The sequence below is a fragment of the Lepisosteus oculatus genome, chromosome 29, assembly GCF_040954835.1.
Source record: "Lepisosteus oculatus isolate fLepOcu1 chromosome 29, fLepOcu1.hap2, whole genome shotgun sequence".
NCBI classification, from domain to species: Eukaryota; Metazoa; Chordata; class Actinopteri; order Semionotiformes; family Lepisosteidae; genus Lepisosteus; species Lepisosteus oculatus.
In genome coordinates, this window is record NC_090724.1 from 7,776,771 (window position 1) to 7,795,114 (window position 18,344).

At 46.9% G+C, this 18,344-nt stretch overlaps 1 protein-coding gene across 1 annotated transcript in view; it reads left to right on the forward strand.

Annotated features, from left to right (window-relative positions):
- The first annotated feature begins 12,121 nt into the window (after nucleotides 1–12,121).
- The window catches only part of fgf22 (fibroblast growth factor 22), a 31,503-nt gene continuing 25,280 nt past the window's right edge, over nucleotides 12,122–18,344 (forward strand). The window contains exon 1 of the mRNA XM_006640042.3: nucleotides 12,122–12,657. Within this exon, the coding sequence (XP_006640105.2) occupies nucleotides 12,309–12,657 (349 nt within the window). The 5' untranslated portion in view covers nucleotides 12,122–12,308. The remainder of the gene's footprint in view (nucleotides 12,658–18,344) is intronic.

Sequence of the window (18,344 nt, forward strand, 5' to 3'; positions counted from 1 at the left end):
GCCAGACTAGACCGTGTGAGCACAGAGCAGCCAATCACAAGCCAAAGCAGAAGACTGCGGAGCAGTCGAACAATCAGTATCGCGTTACGTATTGCAACTATTTTAATAGAGTACCACACCTTTTAGTGAATGGAACTTAGAAAGAGTACTGTAACAGACATATACCAGAAATCTTACATATTTTTTTCGCCTTTCGGATATGCCTGTGTTGTAAGGCCCCCGAGACTAAAAAATGAATATGCATTTTAAAATAATTTAGTACAGAACAGTTTCCCACAGCACGTTCGCCATAGGCCATATTCGAGCACCTGATGCTAATTTTTAAACGGCGGCATCTTAACAAATTAAAAATCGCGCAAATATTAAATTTGATCACGTGTATGAATACGTGCTACTATAAATAAAAGTTAAATAATATTTTTAAACATGTAACTCCATATTGATGCGTCCAGTCGCTGACTAAACACTGGATCTACGGTACGGTTACAGAGGGATGAGGAGAGCAGGTTGGCAGGGGGAAATAACTTACTGGCACTGTGCAAAACTACATCAAACAACACCAACACAGAAAACGCTGATTTTATTGACATAGGATCGAGTAACTCTGTGTTGCTTTGCACCGTTACCGCTAGATGTCAGCATCACCACGTTACACGTTTACAGTGGTTATTAACGCTCCAAAACTACGCTAAATAGAACTGCGGGCTTGCCGCTGAAGAAACGATTAATTAGCACGAAAATGTTACAGAACACCAGTGAGCAAAAAAAAAAAAAGAGACTAGGATAATAAGACCCCAGAAAATTCTGTGTCGTCTAAATCCCGAGACGTAAACTGGATTATCAAGGTGCCGATTCAAGGTTCTAGATTAGAACCTCAGAAAAAAAATAGAATAAAACTCAGGAGAAAGAAACGCAATTCGTGTCTTTGTAACAACAGTGTAAGGTGCTGAGGAACTGTTGCGCTCAAAAATATGATCCACCTCAACGTGCCCCCTCGTCAACTCCTTGTGGACTTAGTGTCCGGTGTTCCGTTGTGAATACGGGATGAGTTTAATATTCTTCGATGTCCGTTTACCGATTGTGTCTGTGGAATGAAAATAATAAATGCTCAAACAGTAAATTCTCCTGTATATACAGAACCTCGATCTGGTTCCAGCGTACCGTGCAAAGGCAAGAAGGATGAGGAAACCACTTTCGCCGCCTGTCGAAACGCAGAGGACAAACTTCACACTTTCTAGATTCCGAGCTGAACAGGATTATTTGTATGTGTTTTGTTGGCTGGAAAACAAACTGCCACATGTCGTTACCCGTTGCTTTGGAAAGACTTTGCAAAACATTATCGTTGAGCGTTTAAATCTGAATGTTGGATTTAGGGAGTCTGATATTATGTTAGACTTGCTACATGTAATATGGACAATAATATCTAGATACATTCAATATGTTAGTAAGATTGAGTAGATATTATATTCATAAGTGCTCATATTGGTGTATGGACATTTTCATTTCACAGGTTTGTGCCGGTGCTTGTGGGTTTTTGAAAAACTGCTCCCCAAGCCCAAAACGGCCATAAAGGCTCAGCTCTAAAGAGAACCTAAAGGGGCACATGTTAATTATGAGTATGTTGTCAGCGTAAGACCGCGAGCGCCACACCAAATACCTGCTCATCATTTATTCATGTAAACCAGCTTTACAGGTAAGCCCTGAATCCAAAGCGCACTAACGAGCTGTCACGACCAGCTCAGAGGAAGGCAGAAGAGCACAGAGTGCTCAGTTGTCCGCGGAGGCTGGCCTGGTCTTCCCTGATCGCAATTCCAGAAACAACCAGCAAGCGGCAGTCTCTGCCTTTAGTCCTACAGCTCCTACAAGACCAGTAAAATCAGTGAGAGCTCACCAAGGAAAAATCTTCAGAAGAAGCAGTCTTAGAAGAAGCTCAGAGATTGTACAGAGCTGGGTATACAGGTGTTTGTTGTTTCATTTTTAAAAATGCTGCTCCGTTTTCTTTGCCAACTTATCACAGGGCCTTGCAAAGGAGTGAAACTGAACAAGATCCCAATGCAGGACGTAGCAGGACCTAGTGATCGTCGGGTTCTGTTATTGTATCGTGCACTTAGATATGAATTCGGAAAGACTATACTAGAATGAAAATTCGCAACAGTTCATTTCAACAGTACTCCCCCATGCATTAACTACATCACTTTTGCACCATGGTTGCAAAACTGTGCTTTTAAAACTTTCACTGTGCTGGTCATCATTCTGCCCATCCTCTACCTTCTTCAATGGCATGACCAGTCATGTTCTGCAAAAGAATACAACCATTTTTTTTTCTTCATGTGAAATGATCAATTCCAGACAGGGTTTGCAGATGCATTGAAAACGACAGAAATTTAAGGCCAATTTTAAAAGCAAAGGAATAATAATCCACTCTTTCTTTAGCTAAGATGACAGCTAAATAACTCCTCCACACACCAGTTCTGATAGTTAGCTTTATTGGAGTGAGAATTCACCCTTTGAACTTCATACACTTTTTTTTGGGACAGTGAGCGGTGTTGAGGTTGGTTTCAGGAGCTGGCACACCAGAGATGGGGGGGGGGGTCTGCTTGCAGGAAGATGAAGGGGGTTTTCCGAGGGGCGAGAGGTGAAAGGGGGAAAGGTAAGTCTGGCCATGCTGGTTCATCTCCGCCCCTATCATCCAGAGCCACCATACAGACATGCACAATCGCTCTGTCCGCAAGCCAGCCGCCCCCTGCCCTCCAGCTGTTCCCACAATTCCTGTGGGAACGTCATCCAATAGGGTTGAAATCCAAAACCCCCCCTTTTTTTTAAATCCCGCCGTCAGCCCCACAGCAAAGACCTTCTCTGCTGGTGCAAACCTGGGGCAGCGGATTCGCGAGCGAACTATCAATTAAAACAGAGGGCGAGCAAATGATTGAACACATGAAGGAGAAGCCCAGGCGTGGGTGACAGGCTGGACCCCGTGTGCCTCAGACAGGGACTGGAGAGAGGCAAGCATGTTTCTTCACCACCGCTGCTCAATTCGTATTATGATATCGGGCGGAGCAGTGGCACTGTGGCTCAGGATCTGTGCCTGTGGCTGGGAGGTTGCCAGTTCAAATCCTTAGGCTGGCAGAGGAATCCTACTCCGTTGGGCCCCTGCTTAACCCCAGCTGCTCCAGGGGTGCTGTATAAATGGCTGACCCTGCGCTCTGACGCCCAGCTTCTCTCCCTGTCTGTGTGTCTCATGGAGAGCAAGCTGGGGTCTGCGAGAAGACAAATTCCTATATGAAATTGCATATGGCCAATAAAGTGATCTTATATTAAAAGAATGACGACAGGGGGTGCAAATGGTAGTGAGAAAGTATTGAAAAAACCTTCAGAATATGTCAGCACACAGGAAATAAGCTCTCGATCGCTGTCCTTAAACTCACAGCTAGATGATAGCCTCGTTTAGACATCTAATTGACTGTCTGACCAACAGATGCAAGCAAAATGCCTTCTCTTGCTGGTCGAACAAGCAACCAGGAAGTTCAGGGCTGCCAGCACAGCAGGCACACCAACCACTTTAGAGCACGGCAGCCACCAGCACACTGCAGCCTGTGAGAGCGCAGGCCTGCCTGGTCAATGTTAGCTTTCCAGCACGATTAGGCCTAACAGGCACACGGATCTGTTCTCCAGTGACTGATAGACAAGGAACTTGGTACCTTAAATCTGTGGTTCTTTTAAGATTGAGCAAATTCTCTGAAAGCATTAATATTTATTAGAGGTTGGTTTTGTTGTATTTCAGAGAGTCTAGCGTGGTGCAGCAGAGGTTGTGAGGGGGTGGGGTGGCGTCGAGCCAGTTTCGGGGTGCTACTTAAGCCAGGGTTGGTTCCATTTTCTTCAGCAGGTATGGTTAAAGTGTAAAGGTTCAAGGACCTGAATCGAGCTAGAAACTAGTGTTGTTACAAGAATTCGATTTTTTTTTTTTTCACTGAAGCACAGTTTGAGATTTTTGTGTTCCTGAGTTGAATTCGGAAAAATCTCAGAGTGAACTGCAACGGAGAGCTATCTTATTTGTCATCTGGGCTCACTATATGTGTAATGTGAATAACCTTCCCTCAACACCACCAGGACTCTGTCCTGCCCCCTGAACAAGGAAGAGCCAGTTTCTCTGGGTGCATCTTAGGCACAGGACAGGAGACCAAAGTCCAAAGATCAGAGTGGATCTACAGTATGTACTGTAGCACACTGACAGAGTCCAGGTCACATGGGGGAGTAGGGGGGCAGGGATCAAAGTTTTGCATTCTCTTCAGCAGTCCTCCCCCAAACACGTTTTGTGCGTGAAGCTGCAGTTAGAGCTCTGGACTCATAACTGGAAGGCTGTAGGCTCAAACCCTACGTGGTGACACGGTGGCTGATTCACTCAGACTGCTCCAGTAAAATTTCCTGCTGTGTAAATGGGTACAAACCTGAGTCACACTAGACAAAAGCTCCTGTCAGGTTTGTAATAAGAAGAGCTGATGCACAGGACTCATAAAGACAATTCAACAGACGCAAAATGAAAGTTTTGAAGGTCATGCATGTGTAAGTAAAAAAGCCTATAGGAATCCTTACCAATAGTTAAATATTAATTGAGTATTATTCTCTAATATATTAACAGTATAGGAAAAGAGCAATGTCCGTTGCTTTGTGTGTTTCTTATTTGTTATGTATATGTGTATATTTATTTTTCACTTGAATTGAGCTCCAGCAGACAAGCCAGCAACTCCAGAGAGTGGAGTTGATTTCTCCAGAGCAAAACACAGGAGAAAGTCATCTGGCAAGCTCCTGAAGGATAGCTTCAGGAGAGCCAGCCCTTAGTCCTGGGCTTCGCGGTTAATATACAGTAACTGGCGAGGCTGAGCACTGATAAGACACCAGTGATGCAATCCCACCAGCAGTCTATCGTGTGTCATATATACTCTGGCTCATTATTGTCTCTTAATCAAAATCTGTTGGCCGTTTCTATTGTAAAGTACTCAACAGATTAGATAGCTGCCTTTATGGTTGCAAGCCTGCACCACCCTTTCATAAAGATACCTTTGAGTTGGGGGGGTGTCTGTGTGTGTGAGTGTATATGGGTGTGGGGTGTCTGTGTGGGTCTGGGGAGTTCAGTGTGTGAGTGTGGGGTGTCTCTGTGAGCGTGTTTGAATCTGGAATGTCTGTGTGTGTGAGTGTGGGGTGTCTATATGCACAGAGTATACAGTATATGGGTGTGGGGTATCTGTGTGGTTTCAGGCAGTGCTTTGTGTGAGTGTGGGGTGTCTTTGTGTGAATGTGTTTGAAACTGGGGTGTCTTTGTGTGTGGTTATGGGTTTCTGTGTGTGTGTGTTGAGTGCCTGTATGGTCTGGGGAGTATGTTGTGTGGACTTTCTGTGTGTGTGTTTGAATCTGGGGTGTCTGTGTGTGTATGTTTGAATCTGGGGTGTCTTTGTGTGTGAGTACATACAGTATGGGTGTGGGGTTTGTGTGTGAGTATGGGGTGTCTGTGAGTCTCACAGTACGACCACTTTCAGATTCTGGCAGCTTTTAAGACGCAGAAATTGCTCATACTTGTCTCAAAGATTACTCTTGAGAAAGACAGGGGATGGAAACCCCATTTTCTCCCAGAAGTCTAGCTCTGCACCCCAAACGTAAACATCTAAAAACACAAGACACAGCAGCGGCTGTCTAGCAAGTCTCTAAACTATTCTTTGTGGTGCTGCTCTGGTTGTGTCTCCTCGGATTCTGCCATTTGGCAAAAATGTTTGTGGGGCGCAACCACAAAAATGCTGCGGTGAAGGGAACTGTCAGATCTGTGAACTTGCTGCATCAGTTCATGGTGGTATTCTTTCACTGAGAGGCGCGTCTCTGTCCTTCGCATTAGCACCCACGAAATATAGGGCAAACACAGCCTGGGTGCAACCTGCAGAAACCCACCTCTGCCTCTGTCTTCTAAAGGTGCCAGAACCTGCTGTGGTGGCATGGTATTGGCGCCAGTGCGTGCCCCACGACCCCCTCTCTCGTGTCTGAGATGGGTCAGAGCCTCTGAGAGCAGCTCAGTGCATCAGATAGACAGCCCCCTGATCGGTGCCCAGACAACAATTCACAATTGTCACGGAGCAGGATATGCAAAAGGCCGCCTTTATCACGGGGGCACAGTTGTGGTGGCGCAGTCAGTTCCTGTACCAGCCACGCGTGTTTACACAGTTCGCTCCAGAGCGTAAGGCAAAGCTGCCCAGAGCACCTGTAGCCGAGGAAGTAAGCAGGAAGCAGTAGAAAGCAGAAATCAGTTACGAAGAGAGGCTTTATAATCGCGGAAATAGCCTCATATCTTAGTTTAGCCTGTAGATTACACGCCACATCTGTACATATAGTGCGATGGACATCAATGGAGTTTGTACCGAACGTCCGGGAGCAAAGACAGAAGCCAAGTTCAATGAGACTCGGCTGTCAGTCATGAGCAATCCCCCCTAATGTCATTTCCTCTCCGAAATGATATAAATACGGCCTGTGATCCCCTTCTCTTCCTCCCATATCCCTCCTCCTCCCCATCTCCCCCTCTGCAGCTGCCCCTTGGTCACCCCTCACTCTGCAGGGGGGAGGGGTCTCAGCCTCCTCGTCCTCTGGCCAGGAGGTCAGCCCTCATCCCAGTGGGCTCAGCCCGTTGACTAAAACACTCCACACTCCTTTTCAGTTCACTCCATTCCTGGGCGTTGTGACTCCTAGTGAACCGCTCGTTGAAAGGAAAGCCCCTGTGATTTGAGTTTCGCTTGTGCTCGCCGAATGAGAGGTGAACGAGGGGCTCCTCTTTGAATCGGCTGGCAGTGTCCTTCCCCAGGCTGCGGACGGCCAGCAGAGACCCTCCGTGCCCCAAGGAGAGTGCGAGGGGGGAGAGACAGGAAGAGGGCAGGAAGGAAGAGGGTGACAGAGAGAGAGCGAGGGAGAGCGGGTGGAGAGGAGAGGGGGGCGGGCGATGAAGGAAGCCAAGCGAGTCAGGGAGTTAGCGAGAGAGAAAACAATTAATAATGGGAGCTACTGCAGGCAGATTGTCAGCGCTAAGAGGGAGGTCGAGTTTCAGGCCTTTTGAAGACTTTGATGGTACAAAACAGACCTCATTACAGAGATATTATCTTCATTCATGCACTTTTAAAGCCGGCCGGTTCCCTACTGGGAAAGATTAGACTCCTTCGCCTGTGAACATCCTCTCCCTGTCGCCCCAGCGCGGAGGTTTCTCAGCTCGGGAAGCGCGAGGGCGCAGAGCCACTACGGGGGAGAAACGCGGGATTCTCACAGCGCGAGGAAGATGGGAATGAAGGAGCTGGGGATGGGGGGAGTCTTAGATTCGATCTCTTCCTGTCCAGAATCCGGAATCCCAGAATCCCGGAAATCCCTCAGAATCGATCTCAAGTGGTTCCCCCTAACCGTAGACACTACATTTTTACTTTAAATTAGAGAGCTGCCCTGATTTGTTTTTTGAAGTGCAAAACTTCAATGGAGCTCTGGTATACACCACCGAGCTGAATTATTTGAAAATCTCCTTTCCATGTGATGATATTCAGTGTCTGCCAGATGGTTTGAAGTGACCACTCCTTTGCTGTTTTAATCAGGGGGAAGCTCAGTGAAGTACAATGCCTAATCACATGCTTGCAGTATACCTTGGTAAAAGGTAGAATCCACATACTGTACCTGTGCTCATTAGGCAAGATCCCATCCTGATTTCTGTACTGTTAAACAGACTAGAGAGCAATGACTTTGCCCCTGAATGTGGATGAAGAATGTGACCTCCAGCACAGCACGTGGTCTGGAGTAACGGGGGTAAAACACCCTTCACAGGGGCACAACAGCTGTGTCTGAAGCAGGAACTCCAACCCACAACCTGCCAGTTATGAGCCCGAAAGGCTCAATACCATCATTTTGCAGAATAAAATACTATATATGCAGTGATAACCCTGAAGAAAGCAGTAAAAAAGAACAGCAACTCAAAGCAAGACAAAAATCAGGCCGGTGCATCACTGTTTTGGGTTGTAAAATGCCCAACCATATATGTATAAATGGGCACAAATGTAAGTCACTTAACAGTGTGGACTTTGCCAGTCCTGCAAGACCTGGGGCTGGTCAATGCACCGCCACGCAGACATTTGCTACATTCGGTTCTTAATTATTTAATGGATCGGAAATCCGTTGACTAACTGACTGTAACAGTGTCCTGAAATGGAATATGGACAGCAGCAGAGTTTTCACACACAAGGGTTGGCCCAGTGCATCCTAGCTGGGATAAAGCTATCTTGTACTCCATCTGACCTCGATGTAAAACATTACAGTTGACCTCAAGGGCAGATGGACTTTAAAGCATTGCATTGATCGTATAATTCTAATTGCAGTTTCAAAGGCACATGAAGCAGAACTTTGTGTGTTTTTTTTTCCTTCAGGGTTCTGCGTGCAGGCAGAGGATCTAGAGCTGGCTGTGAAAGCAAGAGTCTGTACCAGATGCCTCGGAAAATCTAGAAGCCACTCATCCCCATGTGAGGTTTACATTCTGGAGAGGACAACAGACCAGCTTAATGGCTGAATCTCTTCTGGTTTTTAATGTCCAGACACCTACGGTCAAACCTGTCTTCCCTCAGAGCTGACCTGGGCTCACTGGTTGACAGCTGAAACCATTCGCAACAGAACGGCAGATTTTCACACAGAAGGGTCAAGAACCGGCCCGATGCATCCTAGCTGTGATAAAGCTCCATCTGACCTCAGGGTTTCCTCATCTCAATATCACAAAAAAGTATGGTGAGGAAACATGGCACGGTTGCTTTAACACATGGTTACAGTGCAAGGGATAGCCTTTCAGTTGACGAGAAGCAACAAAAGAAACAGCGCCCCCGTGTGGCTGGACCGCATAATGGCACTATGAAATGATGCCTCTCACCCCTCACTGCAGTAGGATTTTTGGTAACATTTGAGAGAACTTCCATCCACCCTCTTTCTAACCACGTCATCCAATTCAGGGTCGCGGGGAGCTGGAGTCTATCCCAGCAAGCAACGGGCACAAGGCAGGATACACCTCGGACAGCACGTCAGTCCATCGCAGGGTGCACACACACATATACCGGGGGCCACTTTTTCTCCGAAGCCAATTAACCTACCAGTGTGGTTTTGTAGTGTGAGAAAAAGGCAGAGCACCCAGAGGAAACCCACTCAAACACAGGGAGAGCTTACAAACTCCACACAGACAGCACTCCGGGTCTGGATTTGAACCCAGGGCCCCAGCACTGCCAAGCCACAAAGCTACCCACAACCCCTCTGTGCTGCCCATGTGGAGAAGCTTGCCATTTTACTCCATGGCTACATTCACTTTGAAAAATAATAATAATAATAATAATAATAATAATAATAATAATAATAATAATAATAAACTTTATTTTATATAGCGCCTTTAAAGGTGGCTTCTCAAAGCGCTTTACAGAATGACAATAACAATAAATAAGAAGACTACAACAATAAATAAGAAGATTTCACAAGATAGGACACAATTATAATTACAACAATACAACAATAACAATAGAGGAGACCGTGGAAGGTGATATTAAGAAGAGCAGAGGGGAGAAAAACAAACGCTCTAGAAGAGCTCCAGAAGCAGCCAGTTAAAACCTGGCAGTGCTGAGCAAATGGGACATTTCTTCAGAATCCAAGTTGGTATCCATTATTATTTCTTTGGCATCGTCCTGATTATTTAAACAGTGAGTCTTGCCGTGTTTTTCCAGACTGTGAGGCTGGAAGGTGTTGGGACCAGGGCCCCAGGAAATAGCGTTCAGGAAGCACGGGGGACATCCAAATGAAAAAAAACTTCAGAAAGACGTCGGAAGAGGAGAAGTGTGGCTGCAATGTGGCTCAGTTGAGTTACAAAGCGGTTTTTTTTTTATTAAACTGTGGCAGACACAGGCCGCTGGGAAGCTTTGATGAGCTGCACCAGTAAAAGTTATTGGCGTTGCCAGGAGATCAACAGGAAAGGCCAGAGGGCTTTGACAGTGGTGGTGATGGTGGGGGGTCACATTAGCCCATGGCCTGGCCCTGTTTTATAGATGGATTGAGGCAGAATGGAGCCGTTTAAAAGCCTAGAGATCCTTCCGGGATCTGGAGCTCCTTGAACCCACCCCACCAGGCTTTCCGGAGTACTGGCCGCAGAAGGATGGACTTCTTCAAAAGGTAGAAAGCACTTAAAAAGAAACGCCCCTCAGACGATGTTGGATAGCAATTCCACGTCCACTGAATACTGAACTTTTCCAAGGAAGTCTTGTTCCAAGAGTGATTGTTTAGTTACTGACAAACATGCAAAAAATGTTCAGTGTGCAGTTCCTCACCTCTTTTAAATAGGGGGGTTCAGCTGACAGGGGGGGCACAGATTTGGTCCTGAAACAAAAAAAAAATGCAAATGAAATGAAGGGAAGAGGGGGGAATCTCATCCATAACACAGTTTTTTATAGAGGTCTTCCATTTAAGTGAAATCTTTCAGATGCCTTTAAAGGAGGTGTATGTGGAAATCTGGTTGAGAAAGTTGTCCGTCTTACCTCAGCAGACACAACTGATGGGATGTTTCCTGTTGTGCATCAGGAGGAAAAGCTGCAAAATGTCAGATCAGAATATTAAAGAAATATATTTTTTTTTTCTGCGTGTTGCAAAACATTTTCAAATAAATGTCCAATGATTTCTATGCGTTCGAAGATGGTGGACAAGGACAGGGGAGAGGACAGACAATCCAGACCATTCCTCTCACACACTGATTGGGAAAGTGTGAAATACATGATAATGAGCCGACACTCACCTTTTAGATGGAAAAGATTCCTGAGCCTCTCTAAGGGCAGGCTAGTTTTTCCTATACTCCCCAACTCCCTCCTCATAAATTCTCCTGCCATCTCCTGTCTGTATTTCTGATACCCTGTTTACCAGACTGATTTATGACTGCCAGGCGCAGAGCTGGGCATCCTTCTTAAAGAAAGTGTTATCCGATAGATAGATACTTTATTATTTATCCTGTGAGGGAAATTGCAGAGCATTAATGCTTTTTAAAGGCCATTTAGATGCAGGTTAAGCAGGGATCTAAAGCCCTCTTCTCTCAGGGACACAGGGGTTCAAATCCATCCGAATATTTAAGGCAAATCAGTAGCCAGTTCCTCCCCCAGTGCTGAAAAATGACTGTGCAGCTCCAGAGCCTCCACCTGTGTGCAGAACGTCTCCACCTTCAGCACACCAGACCATATAGAGTGGCCCGGGTCTCCAGCTTTGACCTAGCCACACTGAGATCTAAGGAGCCATGCGCTGGAACCTGCCTGGAACAGAAACTGAGGTGTTGCATTTCCGAGCTCTCGTTGGCAGCCAGCCGGGGAAGATTGTGGAAAAAATGAGCGCCCAAAATAGAAAAATTGCTGCTCTCCAGTGCGAGGATGTCAAACAAATGATTAAAGAGAAAAAATAAAACCCCAACACAACATGATTGAGAAAAAAAGGGCAAAGGAGAGGAAAAGGATGCAAGCTTATGAATGATTGAGGCCCCACCCCTCTCTTTCAACTCCTCAGACCCAAGCCCTGCCCAGGGTAAAATACAAGAGAGACCGGAGGCTGACAGGCAGAGAGAGAGAGGGACTTCACAGGAACCAGCAAGGACGATCCCCGGCTCTCCTTCCCTGCCGCACGAACACACAGGCACACTCACGCACGCTGCAACTGCAAGCACACTCATTCACAATTACTGGCAGGGCAGCCTCGTTCTCTCTGTTCCGCCTGAGCAAGTGGAGAAAGGCACAGAGGGCAGACCTGCAAGGTGCACAGCGGGGAAGAAGGAGGAGAGAGTACTGAGGCAGTCCCGAGGGGAGACCGTCCCGGTGGCAGGAGGGAAGAGCTGAAGGAGGGAGCTGGGACGAAGGAGGACAGTCAAAAGGGAGAAAGACCAGGCACAGAGCAGGGAAGAAGAGCTTTCACGGATCCCAAAGTTTCGGCAATGGAATTACAAAGGACATAACTTCCAGGAACCGGCAAACCAGAGGCCAAACAGAAAGGGAGCGATAGAGAAACGTTAACCAGTGATTTGCCGCAGAGCAATATTAACCAAGAGGTGTGCCGGGTCCGGGGTGGGGTGGGGTGGGGGGGCTTTGCTGCAGCTGAGGGTGGGAGCCCAGTTCCTCTTCCCCCTCCATGGCTCTGTAGAGCTCAGCTCAGGCGAGCGTGCCCCTGCCACCCTCGGGCTCGTGTTCAGAGGCCCCAGCCGGGCCAGCAGCAGCATGCCCTGTGTGAGTGTCAGGGGCTCCCTGGGCGTGTGACCCACCATGTCCAAATGGATGACACCCGCTGCCGGTCTCTCTCCCACCTTGGCCACCTCCTCCCGGCCCCCGGCCCCCGGCGGGGCCCCCCTCCGCCTGGCCTGCTGCGTCCTGCTCCTGGTGGCCGGCGCGGCCTCGGGCAGGTGCCCCGCGGGGCTGGCGAGCGGCGGGCGTGACCCCCTGCGGGCGCTGGAGGGGGCCAACTGCTCCTGGGCGCTGGAGCGACACACCCGCAGTTACAACCACCTGGAGGGCGACGTCAGGCTGCGGCGCCTGTACTCCGCCAACAAGTTCTTCCTGTGCATCGACAAGACGGGGAAGGTGGACGGTACCCGCAAGAAGAACTACCCTGACAGTGAGTACCATGCCAGCATTTCCAAGGGCTGTGCTGTAGTTTCACTGGCCACGCAATTCGTGTTCTCGTTTTTAACTCTGCCGGTGCTTTGCATGTGCTTGGTTTCGCCTCTTTTGCAGGCGAGGGTGAACAGCCGGCGCAGTTCGAGTTAAAAACCGCGTGTGAACCTCTGAAACTGTTTTCAAGTGAGAGGTGGGGTGTCGAGCGCTGCGCGTTGGTTAAGACTTGTAAAAAAAAAAAACTCGTAAAAAGGGTAAAAAAAAACCAGAGTAAAGGTAAAAAAAATATTACAGGGATTAACCTTAAAAGTCACGATGAAGTTGAAAGTCCGGGTTTGTTGTAAGTAAGAAGGGCACTCCGAGCCATTCTTGAAACTTCGGTCATTTTTACAACGGCCGCTGTAAGTGTTATTGTCGGCAGCCCTGCTTCGGCGGCGTGATGGCTTCTCAAACGTTAGTTTATGAAGGCACACTTCGTAAACGAAGTGACGGGACAGATTTCGGAAGAGCGGGTTTCTCAGCGCAGAGCTTCGAACGCGCGTCGGTTGACAGGCGTTTCTCGCAAAGCACGAGGGCTGGTTTCATTTTTGTCGGACAACCTAAAGTAGAACCAGGCGCGATTAGAATTTATTGCAGGGTGTCTCTGTTCCGTCTATATACTATGAACTGTAAGGTCTGCCTCCACTCCCCTGAAGTTTATCGCAGATGATAAGTACACAGATTGACCAATAAACATGCCGGTTAGCATGAACGCACCCAACGGGTAGTAAATGACTCTCCTCATGTCCTTTGCTGTGATTTTTTTCCGTGTATCGGTTGTTTGCTTTTTGTTTCCTTCACACAAAACACTAATCTATTGATAAAGACAAGGGATGCCCAAACTAAAGACATCACCTTGCAGGTAAATGAGCATGACAGAGCTCTTGAAGCTGCTCAGGTGTTCCTTTCAGAATTCCTTGTTTATGTGTTTTACCATGAATGCGTTTACTGGAAGAAATCCTGGGTCACCATGTTTCCCTACAGTTATGCTGCTGTGAACGTTGCTTGTGCATGCCACTGTACCGACTCATAAATGCAGAGTGGTGTTCATTGAACCTCGGAGATGTCAGCAGCTATGTTTTCATCTTGAGAACTACATAGAAAGACTAAAAACGGAACTGTATGATCTTGGTCTAACAGGGAGTAAAAGATGTTTTGAATTTGCTATAGAGGGCCGGTCAAGCTCTTATTGAACATAAGCGCCAAAAACTCCTTCAGCAACAAAACTGAAAAGTCTGTGCATGCCGGTGTTTAACCTCGCCACTGCTGTGCAAACAGGTTTCGGAATCCTGTGAGTCACTGTGGTTCCGTCAGAAGTTAGTCATGTTGGCTGTGGGTCACTTGTGCCACTCGTGCATTGGAACAGGGGTGTTCCCGATGGGAACTGATCGGAACACCGGCCTTGCGGAGGCTGGGGGGGGGGTGGAACGTGACCCGGAAAAGAAATCTGGGCAGGAGAGAGGGAGATTGTCAGAACTCCACCATAACAGGCAGTGGTGATGCTCGGGCAGCCTATATACACCTAGATCACCTTGAAAAAACCTGGGAATCGAAGGTCATCCAGTGCTTGTTTCCACAGGCACGTGGCATTACAGTCCAGCTGATTTTATACTGGAATTACCAGCACTATCACAACTGAAGTACATGATCAGAATGAATTTGGCTTGATTTAGAGGGATGGACAGTGACCCGATCAAGAAAGTGCTTCTTTAAAGCGAAGCACATCTTGGCACATTTCAAAGAGCTTTTGCGCCAGTGAAGTTTTTTTTCTTCTCCATGGTTCCTAAACTCCTGCAAACAAGGAGGCAGTTTTTAAGTGAATTGTTCCTGTTTTCAGCAGTTCAGTAGCTGTAGGGTTTAACACTTCCAATCACAAAATGGGGAGTGAATTTCACATGAGATGGGAAAGCTTAGGAAACGATCTTGTCATCAGAAATTCCCTAGACTGCAGAGAAACTGACATAGTCAATGCAACAGTTCTGTTTTCTGAAGCAATATTAACCTATTCCTTGCAGCGTGCCATTCTTGCAGATGTGGTTTACAAGTCAAGATTTAACTAGTCTTTGAAGTGCTCTGTGAGCATCTCAGACAACACTTTCACCTCGCAGTGAAGCCAGTATAAACAACCTGGTTCAAACTCCAATGTCTTTCAATTAGATGAATCAGACATACCGTGATGTTTCTGATGAGCAATGTAGCATGATGTATATATGAGTTCAAATGAGAGACAGTTCCAAATGCATATACAGTCCACCCGGCTCACTCACTCACCCAGCCTCCACCTACCAACACACACACACACACACGGAGCCAGGCTCAGACTCACACACTGTCTGGGTCCAGAGAGTGTCCATTCCTGAGCTCCCCCCCTCACTCTCTCACCCTCTCATGCTCTGTCGGCAGTCTCACCCCAGCAGTTTCACTACGCCCAGCCTCCCCCCTGCCTGGGTCATTTTTTCCAGCCCACAGTCCCAGCCTCTCAGGTGCAAAAACAGTAGAAATTAGTCAACGGCCCTTTTCGCTAATTGACACTGGAAAAAACTGTATCAATCCCAACAGAGTCGTGTCTGGAACCTGCGGGGTGAAGGGGCTGGAGCTCTGCAGGAGGAGGGGGAAGTTGGCCTGTTTTAATGTGGATTTTCAAGAAACACAACAGACTTTTATAATAACAGTAATGACAATCAGTGAGTTAAACCGTTTTATAATAGATAACAATCTGCTGCACTATTCCGTAACAGCTATAAATTATTCTTTATGTTTATTATTTTAATTGTTAATTAAACTTGATATGCAACCTGATATGGAACAGTCAACATGCTTCCGAAACACAGCTTAATCGTTTTTCTTCTGGTTTGTTTCTGCTGCTCTGCAAAAAAAAGGTTTCTAATAAAGCCTAGTATGCAGTAGCTTTTAGCATATTGTCTGGGTTTCACTCATCATGCCGGAGTTGGGCGTTCTGCTTTTAACACAGTGCATTAGATATCCACTGTAAATAACACACACCAATCTCCCACACGGTAGAATGGCAACTCAAAATGAATTGAGGTGGTAGAGTAAAAACAAATACAAATTTGTCATTTTTTAACTCCTTTTTTCATTCTATATCACAACCACTGTGCTTCCTATGGCTTGCCTGTCAGATGTTATTTAGTGGCATTCATTTATGACAGAACCTTACTCTTTCGTCTTAACCCATATAGAGGTAGCCTCTCCCCCAGACACACTTTTCAAAGACAGGACAGAACGATGACTTAAAGAGCAACAGCCCCCCCCCATGAAAAAGTAAACACACACATCATTTCCTGTTCCAGGTCAGAGGTCACGTTCTGCTAATTAGACACACAGTGCAGCACAGCAGCTGCTGTCATTGGAGCAGTCACAATATGATGGATTGCGCTGGCCAATTATTCAGTAAGGAAACAGCCATTAGGAGAAAAGGCAATCATAACACAATGTTTGGTGTTCCTCGCCTAGTTTCAGCTCAGTTCAGAATCTATTTTGGATGATTACTCTGGGCTAGGTTGTTTTCTTTTTTATTTTCATGCCTTGGGTCATCATGAAATATTGCTGGCAGCCTGGCCAACTTATGAGCAGTTTTACATCTTGATGAAAAAAGGACACACTGTTGAAACTAAGGGCGTGTTTGTGGCAGCAAAAATCAAAAGATTGACTGGGATCCAGGCTATGACACTGTATTCAACCTGAGGAAATAAGGTAATGAAAGCGGGTATAATCAGAGAAGCCATTTGCATTAAAATATTACTACTTTGCCATGTGCCAGGCATTTTATTTTTCTTAAACTGTATTTATAGGAAGTTGTGTCATATTTGCTGTCTTTCCTCACCTTTTTTCTCTTAAAAATAAAGACCCCTGAGCTCCTGAGTGATTTTATGTTCTTATTTGGTTTGGAAGAGACCCAGTGGGGAAGAGAACCTTCCACCATTGCACAATTTGACGGAGAGCTGAGAAGGGAATCAGGGGGCTGTGCAAACTCTGACGTCTGACTTTGCCTCACCAGTGTAGGACGCTGTCTCTTGCCCTCTGTCTCTCTCTGCGGCACAGCAATGTGGCATACACCGTGCAGAAGAATAACATGCAATTTGATTGAAATCTTCACATGGTCTTGTAGGTGTGTAATACAACTACGTGAAGTAATAATAATTGCTTACACTTATATAGCGCCTTTCTGGACACACCACTCAAAGCGCTTTACAGGTGATGGGGATCCCCTCCACCACCACCAGTGTGCAGCCCCACCTGGATGATGCGACGGCAGCCATAGTGCGCCAGAACGCTCCTCACACACCAGCTCTCAGTGGGGAGGAGAGCAGAGTAATGAAGCCAGTTCAGAGATGGGGATTATTAGGAGGTAAGGGCCAGGACACCAGGGTTACACCCCTACTCTTTTCGAGAAACACCCTGGGATTTCTAATGACCACAGAGAGTCAGGACCTCGGTTTTATGTCTCATCCGAAAGACGGCGCCTGTTTACAGTATAGTGTCCACGTCATTAGACTGCAGGGTGAGCGCCCCCTTCTGGCCCCACTAACACCTCTTCCAGCAGCAGCCTTAGTTTTTCCCAGGAGGTCTCCCATCCAGGTACTGACCCGCTGGGCTTCACTGGGTTGCCAGTTGTGAGTTGCAGAGTGATATGGCTGCTGGCCATAGTGATATGGTAGGAATGGCACTGCAAACGTAAACAAAGTCTGTAATTATAGGCTTCACAGTTCTATAGGTTGCAACAGCTGGGCATCATGGCTGTACTGTATATAAAGATCTTTATTAGCCCCTTCAACGTGGGTGTAAAGCCCACAGTTCCTGTATCAGCGTCTTCACGGGTCCAAAGCCCCAGGAGACATCCCGGTCCCCCACTGGCAAAGAAAGGAGACTGTGGGGGCTCAATGGGTTTCACCAGTGACGGCTTGCCAGGACTGGGGGGGGGGGATCCCACACATCCTGGCTCTTTAATCCTTCCGAACGAGCTCCACCAGCCTCGCCGGGAGTGGGAAAATAAGAAAATCGATCTCCTGCCAGCTGTTCCCCGCGGAAAAAAAAACCAGCATATACCCTGGGAATGAGGGCAAGTGTCCCCACTAATTAGGCTAGCATTTCTCTCATCAGATTGGCTTCTTACATCACAGCCTTGATATCATGAATGGCAGAAAGCGTAGCAATTAGTGGCTCCAGTCGGAGTCTGGCTCCGGCTCCCAGTTTTCCTCCTCTTCTTTGGCGTTTTCCCTTTTTCACTGGGTTCATCAGTAGGTTTATTGAGCTCGGAGCTGGCTCCAGCAGCCTGTTCCTTTCCTCGCGCCTGGCTGATCAGAACCGCTCTCAAAAGAAATACATCCAGCACGCCTTTTAAAAGCACGGTAAATGATACCGACTACATTTACATCCACATTATTGTGTTAATCGCTGCAAGAAAGGCTTTTAGTTTCTCCCCTTCGCCGGAGCTTTGGCAGCAAGATCAATGATCATAAATTAAGTTAGCGGACAACCCTGTCCATGCTTTTGAAATGGATACTTTTTTTTTTCGGATTGAATCCGTTTTTGGGTCAATATTCATTTAAGCTACATGGAGAAAAATCCTTTTTTTTTTTTTTCGGCCGACAGGTTCGCAGGCACATACAGCCAGCCAGATAGACAGAC